Source organism: Galleria mellonella, unplaced genomic scaffold (assembly GCF_026898425.1).
Source record: "Galleria mellonella isolate WM207_F2 unplaced genomic scaffold, CSIRO_AGI_GalMel_v1 utg11558, whole genome shotgun sequence".
Lineage (NCBI taxonomy): Eukaryota > Metazoa > Arthropoda > Insecta > Lepidoptera > Pyralidae > Galleria > Galleria mellonella.
Window position 1 is genome coordinate 300035 of NW_026441977.1, and position 12074 is coordinate 312108.

At 36.9% G+C, this 12074-nt stretch overlaps 1 protein-coding gene across 1 annotated transcript; it reads right to left on the reverse strand.

Moving 5' to 3' along the window:
* Positions 1-290: 290 nt before the first annotated feature.
* On the reverse strand, positions 291-11802 carry LOC113509429 (protein MTSS 1-like; the record flags this gene model as incomplete). Its single annotated transcript, XM_052893607.1, has 12 exons — positions 11697-11802; positions 9484-9700; positions 8671-8787; positions 7944-8051; positions 6361-6508; positions 5249-5373; positions 4614-4703; positions 4005-4104; positions 3259-3351; positions 1840-1943; positions 1279-1393; positions 291-457 (listed from the first exon to the last, which is right to left on the reverse strand). Coding segments are annotated over exons 1-12 (1401 nt in total), but the record flags the coding sequence as incomplete, so codon positions are not given.
* Between the last annotated feature and the right edge of the window lie 272 nt (positions 11803-12074).

Genomic DNA, 12074 nt, shown 5'->3' on the forward strand with positions numbered 1-12074 from the left:
GTTTCCCTTCTGTGTCAATATTTCATATATGGTAACGTCTTCTCTGTATACTATTGTGAACCTTGACTTTAAAGTTTGTTTATATTAAATAGCTCAGCTTTCGCAGCGGTCACCCATAGGAACCCCTGTTTCTTTTCTATGTACTTATGGTATTAAACCTATTGTACTATAGGCGAACCGTCACAGTATCATGGGCGAAACAGTATACTCTGTTATGTCCATGGTACTGCTCATGTCTATAGGCGACGGTTACCACTTTCCATCAGGTGGGCTGTCAGATTGTTTGCCATTCTAAGTAGTATAAAAAGAAATATAAATTGTAAGGTTACCTTCTCCTGGTGCGGGTGGTCGCCGGCAACGGCAGCCGCAGCAGTGGTGGCCGTGGTGGCGTGGTGGTGCGCCCGCGCCGCTGCTAAAGTCGCCAGCTCGGACAGGTTCACGTACAGCGCTGGCATGTCTGCGAATACGATTATAAATTCAATTCAAATGATCGTCATCCGATATCCGATATTGTTTCATAAAACAAACTACTTCAATTATGAAAAAGTAAATTACTGGACCGATTTTGATAAAGTTTCTATGGGATCAATCTGTTACTAGTTAATATACTTTCAGATAAATTAAGAATTTTCGATATCAGTTTATCAGTTGAGAAAAATCTTTTGAAAATAAAGACGAACCTTCGCAAAAGAAAAATGTACAAAAGTCATTTGCATGGGTGCCTCTGTCCCATCCATGTTTCTTACGTGAAGCGACTGTGAAGGGTGAATGTATGGCAATGAAATTAGAGGGTACGGAGATAAACATCTTAATCCTCAAGAATAAAGAATACCATGGCCATTTCGTTACCACCAAAAGCATAATTGCGATTGCCGACCCGTCTGCCAAAGATGGCAACTACTACCAAGCCCCCCCCCCCCCCCAATGTAGTCCATTAGCTGAGTAGTCCTGGGTGTCATAAGCAGCGTCGTGGATATGGGTGGTAGTATGCCTCTTAAAACATCTCCAAAGCGGGGTGGAGGGATTGATAGCAATGCGGACTACCAATCCCATTGCTAGCAATATATTCCGTCAGGTCGACCTCCACGTAGTCTCGTAGTATAATTGGCAACCATAGTTTGGCTTTAAAGATGTTTTCAGTGGACTGCTGCCCATCCCTCGCCCTACGTTAGTCGCCTCTTACGCCACCCACGGGAGAGGAAGGGGTGGCCCATTCTATGCCGGGACCATACGGCCGCGGCTTACAGGTAGTAAAACTGTGTATAACGTAAAGCAAACCTTTAGTGAGATGCGGCGGCAGCGACGAAGGCTTGGTGGGTTTAAACTCCGACTGCCCAGTGTTGGCGTTGGTCGACTTAGCGGGCACGGATGGCCGCTCCAACGATGAACACCGCTGTAAACGAATAGTCGATATTTCATGTTTTTTTTACACTACTATGGTAGCAAAGAAGCATACGGCCCGACTGATGGTAAACGGTTACAGTAGTCTATGGACGCCTGCTACACCAGGAGTGCCGCATACGCGTTAATAACCCTGACAACTACAAAATTCGACTTTGGGGCTCCGTCGGATATGGCGTGAATTTACAGGGTACAGAGGAATAACATCCGAGTCCTCAGGAATGGCAACGCATGGGGGGTATCATGGGCGAAACAGTATACTCTGTTACGTCCATGGTACTGCTCATGTCTATAGGCGACGGTTACCACTTTCCATCAGGTGGGCCGTCAGCTTGTTTGCCATTCTAAGTTGTATAAAAAAAAAAGTAAAAAGCCTGTAAAAACTACTAATTTCATAGATTTGGAAATAGTTGAAAGGATAAACATGTGTGTACATACTGTGGGCAGCGGCGGGCGTGCGTAGATGGAATGTTCATCGTCAGGCTTGTCGCCGCGGAACGACAGCACGCTGAGGGCGGCTCGCGGGTGGCCGCGCTCGCACGCTGTCAATGCAGTAAACACATTGAGTAATACAATTCATCACCATCATCATGTTATGGAAGCACTTCCAGTATGTGGCCCGTCTAGTGATCTTAAATCATTGTAGTTATATATCTGTGTTTAGGTCGCTATGGTAACTAGATGTTGTTGATTGTTACATAAAATATATTATTCTTTGCTGATTCTCTTTATTCTCTTTAATACATCATCATCATCATATCGGTTTTTTTGATGGGTGAAAATGGTATGGTAACCCCGCCTGCGCTAACGGGATACGCTGGCGGGGCACCAGTGAAGGGTGATAGGTGAGAATGAAAACAGGCCAGTTAGCCCATCATGATGAATTCATCAGGAATTAACCATGATAGTTTCCAGGGGGATCCGCGAGGAGGTCGACCTGGTTGGGTATATTGCTAGCAATGGGATTCTCAGTCTCCATCACTAACAATCCCTTCCCCCCCTCATCATACCAGTTAACTGTCCACTGCTGAACATAAGCCTGCCCTATGAGGGGAGATTTCAGCGGTAGTTGCCACGCTTGGCAGGCGTATTGGCAACCGCGGTTAGGTTTTGGTGATGTTTTAATAAGGACGCTTCTGCCCATCAAACGGATGGGCACCATTAAATTTCCTTAGTCACTTCTTACGACACGCATGGTAAAGGAAACGGTGATCCATTCTACGCTGGAAACACACTATGTGTGTGCTTCCGGGTTTTATTACTTACTATTTCTATTAAATGGTTTGTTGTTTCCTATTATATTCTTATTGCATTTGAAATATTAGCTACTTAAGGTTTTATTTAGGGTCTAAGACCCAACAAATACTGTTAGCTGTTTGAGTCTAGGGTACGATGCGAATGAGATACATCGTACTCCATTGTACGTATGATTATTAATTATATAATTGGTTTTGATTGGATTTGTCATTGATTTACTTCATGGTTCGTACAGCTCAGGGTTCCTTAAAGTTTTTGCAGTCACGAACTAGTTTTACATTTTAAACAATTCCACGGACCCCTATCAAAAACATTTTAGTAAGGTCCAAAAATTTAGGAAAAGAAAAAAAACTTTTTTTATATTAAAAATCTTTTATTGATAGTTTTATTACCAAATATAGTATATATTATAATAATATATTATTATTAATATTTGTAATATAATATTTATTTACTTATATAAATATTTTTTAAGGTTAACTGACCTACTGTGGACCTCTCTGATATACAAGCTACGGACCCCACTTTAAGAAGCCCTGGTATAGCTTATTAAGTTATTAAGTTTATGAACTTTTATGAGAACTAAATATTTTTTTATACCTGCTGATATAGTGTGTGGTCGCCCTCCCATAATAGCCGACGCCGCCCTTTCGAATTGAGCGGTATCCTTCAGGTCAGGCCATGTCGCTGACGCTGGGAAATACAAATAAAAAATAAATGAATAAATAAGTATACTTTATTTGCATTATACAATATAGGAAATAAGTAAAACAATTAGCAAATATAACGATACAATTGTATAAGAACAGTAAGGCGGCCTTATTGCTGAGAGCAATCTTTTCGAGACAACCTTAGGGTAATTGACTAATTGTTGTACAAGTAGGTATGATAGTAATGTATAATCAAAAACAGTGCACACTTTACACGGTCAACTCTATAAAAATTCGAGAATGAATGAATGAGTTTACTTTATTTGCACTATACAATATAGGAAATAAGCAAGGCAATTAATAAATGCGACTATATAGTCGTATGACTATATAGTTGTATAAACTGTATAAGTATAGTTGTATAAGCTGCATTGCTAGCAATATACCTTATTAGGTCGACCTCCACGTGGTTCCCCCTGGAAACCATCTTGAACAATTATTGTTGAATTCGTCACGATGGGCTAACTGACCTGCTTCATCCTCACCTATCATCCTCTACTGATGCCCCGCCGGTGTATACCAATAGCGCGGGTGGGGTTACCATTCCATTATGATCCATAAAAAAAACCCCGATAGTATAGACGGGGTTACCGTTTCATTTTTATCGCGTAAAAAGAACCAGTGCTACCAACTCACCAGCATTCGAGATGCCATCGTGGGAGTCGTCCGCGTGTTCGTCGTCGATGTGTTTAGCCGGCGTGATGCATTCGCTGCTAACGCTCTGATTGTCCGAACCCTTTATAGAACAATAAACTTTATTATTTATTTAACTCTTAAAAATATACAATCACAATTAGAAATTTCAAATGAAATACAATAGCTAACCTTTGATTAAAGGAGAATAGACAGAAGTGGGTAGGTAGCGCAAGAGTAAGTCAGTAATTTTTTCGTAAAATATAAAAACTTATTACTCAATCAAATATTGTAACTTCTTTTAATTCAAATCATATTTATTCAAATAGAAAGTACTTTTAAATCGTAATATTTCTCTAATCTACTGGCAGGGTTCAGTGAGTTGTTATCTGTTGAGAAGAGCCAGCAAGAATCGCAACTTTTTTTTATTTCTATTAACATATACATATATATAAGCACACATGTATCTATTTAAATGACTATGTATAAAATTACATGGTCATAAAAAGCCCGTATTAAATTATTGGTAGGGACAAATATGTCACTAAATAAAAAATAAACAAAAATAAAACAAAAGTAAGAAAAAAAATAAAAAATAATAACCAAAATTACATTGTCAACGTAGAGCGAACGTCGTTGTAAAGCGTCCTGTGATCGGAAACCCGAGTCGGCACTGCACACGCTCGCCAAACGGAACACTGACTATAATACAATATAAAACACGCTAAAAATAAAACAACGTAAATAAAAATAAAACTAAGTAAATGAAAATAAAACAAAGTAAATAGAAATAAAACATTTTAACTAAAAATAAAGTACAAGCATTACTAAAATATATTTTATTACAATTAAAATTTCATTAAAATTATTTAAATTGCTTTAAATGTAAATAAATAAATGTAAATAATAATTTAAAAATACGCATGCAAAAAAATTCTTTTAATAAATTTTATCAATTTAATAGACGCCGGTGGCATATCAGACAGGATAGAAAATAGCAACCATGACCTATAGACATAACAAAATACTCTGTCACATCCATAGTATCCTTCATGCGTTGCCATTACTGAGTACTATAGTGTACCATGGCACTCTGTTATTTTACCGCTGTATTCTTATTCATTCGAACACAGAGGTATCCAAGCAGACTGACGTACAAAGTCTTACTATGACAAATAATCTCTTCATATGGTGTTACATTTACCCTGTAAACTAGTACAAAGCAATTTTTTTTATTATTTTTTTACCTGTGAAGCGGCGAGCGGCGTGTCGCAAGCAGGAAGCGTGCCGGCTGAAGACGCACTCGACAGCGGGGTCGAGCTACCTCCAACTATTCCCGCACAACTGCCTCCGCCTCCGCTTACACTTGTGCCTGTATTATTGCATTTGAATGATATTTGATAAATCTATATTTATTTAACCTTAATAGGAAAACATAATAGCTAAAAAATTAATAATTTATACAGTCATAACATATATCAGTGAAGTTTCCACAATAAATTAACACATCAAATAAACGAGAGCAGATGAATAATTAATATGAAAAAATACACGACAATACAGAAAAAGAGAAGAAATATAACAATAACAATTCTAAAATGATCTACTTCCTCTTTAATTAAACGGAGTTTGCACAAAGTTCCTCTTTAACGTGTTTTTTATATAAGTTTAGATTTTCACTGAATATATCCAAAGAGAGGAACCGCTGATTATATTAATTTAAATTTGACTTAATTGTCAAAATAAAAGAGTAAAAATTTAAATTATGTTGAAATGAAACGCTTAAAAATTCTATGAATTCAAAATTTGCCACTAGAATTAAAAACTTAAAAATTCATTTAATAGTAATAACAATAACACTGAGTGCGTGTGGTGTGCAACTATATTTTTAATGAAATATAAATCCGGCACGAAGGACTACAAACAAAAGTTATGGCATTTATAGTAAATTTAAAATAAAGCTTATCAGAATTACTTTATTTAGCAATATATGTATGTATGTATATTATATACTGAGTCAGGTATGCATTAAATTTATGGAAAAAAAATTTCATAATAATAGTCGTGTAAACAAGCAACAACAAACAGTCCGTCTGATGATAAATGGCTACCGTAAACTATGGATATCTGCAAGTTTAGGTCTGACACATACGCATGTATCCAATATTTTAGTATGTAGGGAAAATATATACAATTCAGGAAGCACAAACTCTTCTCAAAGCCCTTTATACGCGAAAATTCCGATTCTAGAGCAGATGATGACTTCTTGTCGATAGCGAATGATGTGAAGTTGGCAAAACAACATTTTACATGTAAATTACAATATTTTAATATCAAATTAAATGAATAAAGGTCTCACCATGCTGGTCTGAACACTGGCTATTCAGTGAGGAGATAGAAGTAAGGCTGGACTTTCGGCTTCCAAGTCTTGAGGAAGTGGAGGGCGAGTGTGGCGCGGAACCACTCTCGACCCAACCACTGTAGCAGGATTTCACATCGCATACCACCTGTAAAAACATTTAAAAAAACTGTCAACGTGAAAATCGTATAAAGAATATACACATTAGCTGATCTCCGCGATTTTGCACGCGTGGTTTACTATATATAAAATCCTATGTACTCGTATTACGTTAGGCAACAAAACATCTGGAAGCACTAGGATTACTCTCAAAATAAATTGCAAAAGATCAATATTGGAATTGAAACGTTTCACATTCTCGTATTGCAATACTAACTACATAATGGCTCCATACTGTTCTGATAGATGCATATTAGTACAACCTGCATCAAAGTATTGCAAACCGATCCCAATTTTAACTTAATTCCTAATTTTTATTTTATGAGTGCAGTACATAATTGTCATTGGTATTAGATTCAAGAGTATGCCTCCACCTGGAATATACAAATCCAAGGCAATTAAGGAAAGTTCTTTTTCTAAAGTCCGTCTGAGAATAGAAACCGAGATTTCATTTACGCAAAACGACCGCCTTACCACTGCGCCTCGAAGTTCGACAGAATATTTACTGTTTTGTATAGCTTTGTATATAATAATCCTTTTATCTCGCAAAGATCCCATTTCTTTTTCGTTTTACATTTGTTTCGGAAAATATTTCTTGGTAGGTAGGTTATTCATATCTATATCTGTTTCAACAGGTGGACTGTAAAACTCTTTATCATTCGGAGTTGCATAAAATGATCATATACTCTCATCATCATCTTCCTACCCTTATCCCAATTATTATTTGGGGTCGGCGTAATACATTTTTATCCATATTACAAAAAGATTTGGCTTTTAGTTTTACGACCAGTTGCCTGCCTGACGTCAACCCTCTTTGGGAGATCATATAGACTCTATTCCATCTAATTTAGACCATCCCTCGCACCAGATTTTACACCAAAGACAAGCCCCATGATTTGCTATGCCAGTTGCTCATCACTTGATGTTCAGTAATGAATATGACATAATCGTTTATTTGTTTAAAACTTTTTCCTGGTTTGTATGATTTATTAATGTTGCGAAGTTCAAAACATGTTTTTTTTTAATAAGATCAACAACCGAATTGCCACTCATCATTATAAAAGGAGGATATTGGGTTGTACTCGACTTGCAACGAACAAGTACACGTATTTTCCTCTTCCTGTGCGGTTACTCTTGAAATAAATTATAATAGATCGATATTGGAATTGAGACATTTGACACTCTCGATTGACATCTATTTTGTATATTTAAGAGAATATAAATAATAAATATATAAAGAAACCTGATATTAGCGTTAAGATTTTAATTAACTACTGTAACGCCATTGGTGTCTAATAAACAAATACATACATTGTCTAATTAATTTTTTTTTTTAGAAAAGCTCCCGTTAGAATTTAAAATTTTTAAGGAGTTGGTACCTAATTTAATGAAAGAATTTAACGATAGTGGTTCAAATTTTGTACCTGTAAGCTGGCCGCTGGTAAAGTTCTAGGCTCCGCCGTGTGGCGTACGAGCTGCTCGCTGCCTTCCTGCAGGTGGCCGACCTCCGCTAGCATTGCTACTTCACTCTCCTATAAGCGACCGAACACAATTACCTTATTATCAAACGTAAGGTATTTTACAAAATTACCTATATAACTAAGCATAAAAGGATTTCACGAAACAGGAGAGTTAAACGAGCTACCCATTTGCCCATAAACATCAACATCAACAACAGTCTCTAATGCGTGACCTTTAAAGAAATTTTTTTCTAGAAGAGAACATTTCACGGGAAAATTCTTCACTGGATGGGCAAAGAATCAGATAGCCCACAAAGGGACTCATATCCTATAGATGCAAACAACACCAAGGTTCAATTGGCAAAAACTGTAAAATTTTCAAACACTCAATAAATTTAAACTCCACGGATTTAAAAAAAAAAAAAAAGATAAAATGATTCCTGTGCATCTTGTTTTTGTACTTAAGACCTACCTTTCGCTATAAAAGTTCGCAATATCTTCAAATCACTTTAGAATTGTAGTAAACTCTTTTAATAACTAACTTCACCTTACCGATGCAAAACTTCATTTTCAACTAAGCGTTTATTACAAAGTTAGTAAATGAAAGTTATGCCTAAACATAGAGGCCTTCGGAAGTCCGTTCTTTATGCCAATCTTTAAACTACCTGAAGAAATAGGTAAATATATTTACCACAACGGGATTGAGTAACGATACGAAGTGGCAGAAGCGGCTCCTCTCCTCAATAAGAGCGGCTTTAACCGCCTTCTCTTCCATTTCTTCCAACTGTTGTTTGCGTTCCTGGACATCCTGGACATAGAGACTTAACTATTATCATATGGTTTGTTATCATTACTACTATTTGTAAGTTATCAAGTATTCAGTATTAGGTAAGTTGCATTTTATCCGTATGTGATAGCACATGTGTACCAGATAAGCTCTGGTTTCAAATAATGAAAGAACCGGGGAGAGAATTGGCGATAAGGATTAGCAGGTTCGTTGTTAACCTTGTATGCGAGCACCTTATCAAATCGTTATTCTGAATTATGAAACCTATACTGATAAATTAAAAAATATAGTCGTATAATGCTTGTTATATTATAAATGCATGTTTTTGTAAGGACGGAAGGATGCTTGGATGGAAAACTACTGAACGGATTTGAATAAAATTTGGTACACGATATTAACTTAGCACATAGAATGCTTCGTATACTGAAACACACGGACGAAGCCGTGGGGAATACTAAATACATACATTATGACAAGGCCATTAACTTAAATTTATCCTCACCTATCATCCTTCTCTGGTATTCTAGCCAGCCGGCATCTGGCTAAATCAAATAACAGCATGCAAGCAAACTTTTTGCCGGCAGAATTCATAGAAGAAATCGAAGTATCCAGAAGGCTATATACAGAACACTACGCAATATTCTTTTAGTACATTATAATTCAAACGACTCAGTACTCCAAATCTCCTTCTGGTACAGCGATGGACATATATCTCACCTGCATACAGACATCAGCCCGTCGTTTCGCGTCTGGTTGAGCACGACGCGCTTTCCTGGCATGCCGTTGTGCCTCTTGAACCCTCCGTCTGAGTTCTGCCCGCGCTCGTTTACACTCGCGAGCGTGTTCCCGACTAAGGGCACCGGTCGCGCAGCCACCCCGGCGCCAGTCGTCCGCCCGCTCCGATAGCGGAGTAATCAGCGTATCCATTAAAGCGCTGTAAACGACACGTGAATTCCTGATATATGAAATATGGAATTTTCAGAATTCTTAAAGAAGCAGGGGGAGAAAATCAAAAGCCATAGCAAAGCTCTAACGTTGTCACTTCTAAGTACTAGGGATATTTGGTTCAAATATTGCGCCGACTATCTTAGCGTCCATCCAAAACAAAACAAACATAAGTCATAAGACCTTACCACTAACTAGTATTAGACTTCATCATCGTTATCATCATCAAATCAGCTATTAATTGTTCTCTGTTAAACATAGGCCTTCACAATAAGCGGGGGTTTTGCCAACAGTTGCCACGCTGGGCAGCCAGATTTGCAACCACAGTTAGTTTATAGGCGATGTTTCAAGAGGGATGCTGCTGCGCATCCCTCGCCCTCGCTTAGTCGCCTCTTCAAACACCCACTGGCAAAGAAGGGGGGGGTGACCAAATCTATTTCGGGAACATATGGCAAGTATTAGAGTTGATATATGAAAACTTAGATGATGAACCATATCGATTTCAAAACTTTCATTGAACCGATTGGTAACGACATCGCGTGAAATAATCAGAAAATTAGAGTCGAATTATGAACTTTTTTTTATTTGAAGTCGATTAAAAGGAATACTGTCTTTGGACCACCTGAAAAGTCCCTTGAAATAGTATGACTAATTGATTACTAGAACCACAGGAACATTGTATTTAATTCTATACGAGAAGTCCCCTCATTCTGAAATATGATGAATTGAATAAGAATATAGTATTAAAGTTCTCTTGTGAAGTCCCTTGAACTAATGAGGAATTGACGTATCAACGACGATACGTCAAAGCTAAATTTGTATTAAGTCCCGAAGCAAGAACTACATAAACCATTTGATCCTTAGTAATAAACATTTTATTTTCCTAATGTGATATCCAGGTCCCAAGCTCGTAGGTCGCCAAATTGAATTTAGTGCTAATAAAAGGCGTCTCATACGAGTAAAATAATTAAGCCCGTGCTCTAAAAAAAAACCGACTTCAATTGTGGTAAAACCAGTAATTTTGATTTAAAAACTAAACATTTGAAGCGATTTTGATAAACTTTCTATGAAACTAATCTGTATGCATATCCTTTTAGATATTTTTTTTTTACAAATCAGAATTTTCCAAATCGCTTTACAACTGATATAAAAAAACATAAATAAACATAAAAAAAAGTACAACCGTATTGAGAACATATTTTATGAAATTTAAAAGCAAAAAAGAGGATGGGCCGTCAGCTAGTTTGACAATCTAAGTTTCATGAAAAAAAAAAATTAAATGATAATAAATATTAAGCCTCAGCTATTTAAAAGGTAATACCATTTTTCCATTCATTCTTTCCTCTTCATTGCTCACTGCCAAACATAGGCTTCCCACTTTATTTATACAGTCAATAAAGGTTTAAATTATTAATTATCGGAAGAGGAAAAAATACGAATTATTTTCTTCCGAAGACGGTATTAACAAGAATAATTGAATGTCAAGCTGTATTTATATTTTATATGCAACTTGGAAGGGCAATTAATCCGCCGACGGCCGACCTGATGGAAAGTGGTAACCGTTAGGGTGAAAACGAAATCATTGGCAATCTTTGAAGAAAGGAAGAAGAAACAATTAAACTTTATTTTATACGACAACATCCACACAGGGGTTAAAAAATAACTAAAAAAGGAGAGCTCTAGCCGCGAAGCTTGACTTTCACCAAAGATGAAATGGGTCGAAAAATTAATTTTTGATTCACCAAACGTCTGGCCTCTTGTACAGGTTGAGTAGATTTTTAATTTTACACATAACAAACAATTTCAGTGGATGCAAGTGGGTCACAACCGTTCCTTATGGTACTCTATGAAGGAGGGCTATGTTCAGCAGTGGACTTATATTGGCTAAGATGATGATGAATGAAACAACTTGGACTTCACTCTGCAGATATGAATAAACATGAAGCAGTAAGTTACGTGTGGTAAGTTTAGTTGCCAAACTTTACCTTATGAACGTCTTCATCCTGGTCTCAATAGCTCGATGCCGAAGACACACCCTCGTGAGCGCTGTGCCGATCTCTTTTGTCGCTCCTGTAACAACATCATTCAGGTTACAATAACAATATATATTTTACAAAAATACATAGCTTCAAACGAGAGTAAACTGTAATAGTTGCAAAAACATTTTTTTTTTAAACTCCAACATTTTGCTCTGCAGAAAAAAGTAAGGTACTTTTATTATAAATAATGGGATGTTATTTCCGCATCATATTATATTGAATTTTTTTATACCACTGAGGTGGCAAACAAGCATACGGCCTACCTGATGGTAAGCAGTAAACGCAGCCTATGAACGCCTGAAATACTAAGGGCATTACTCTTTA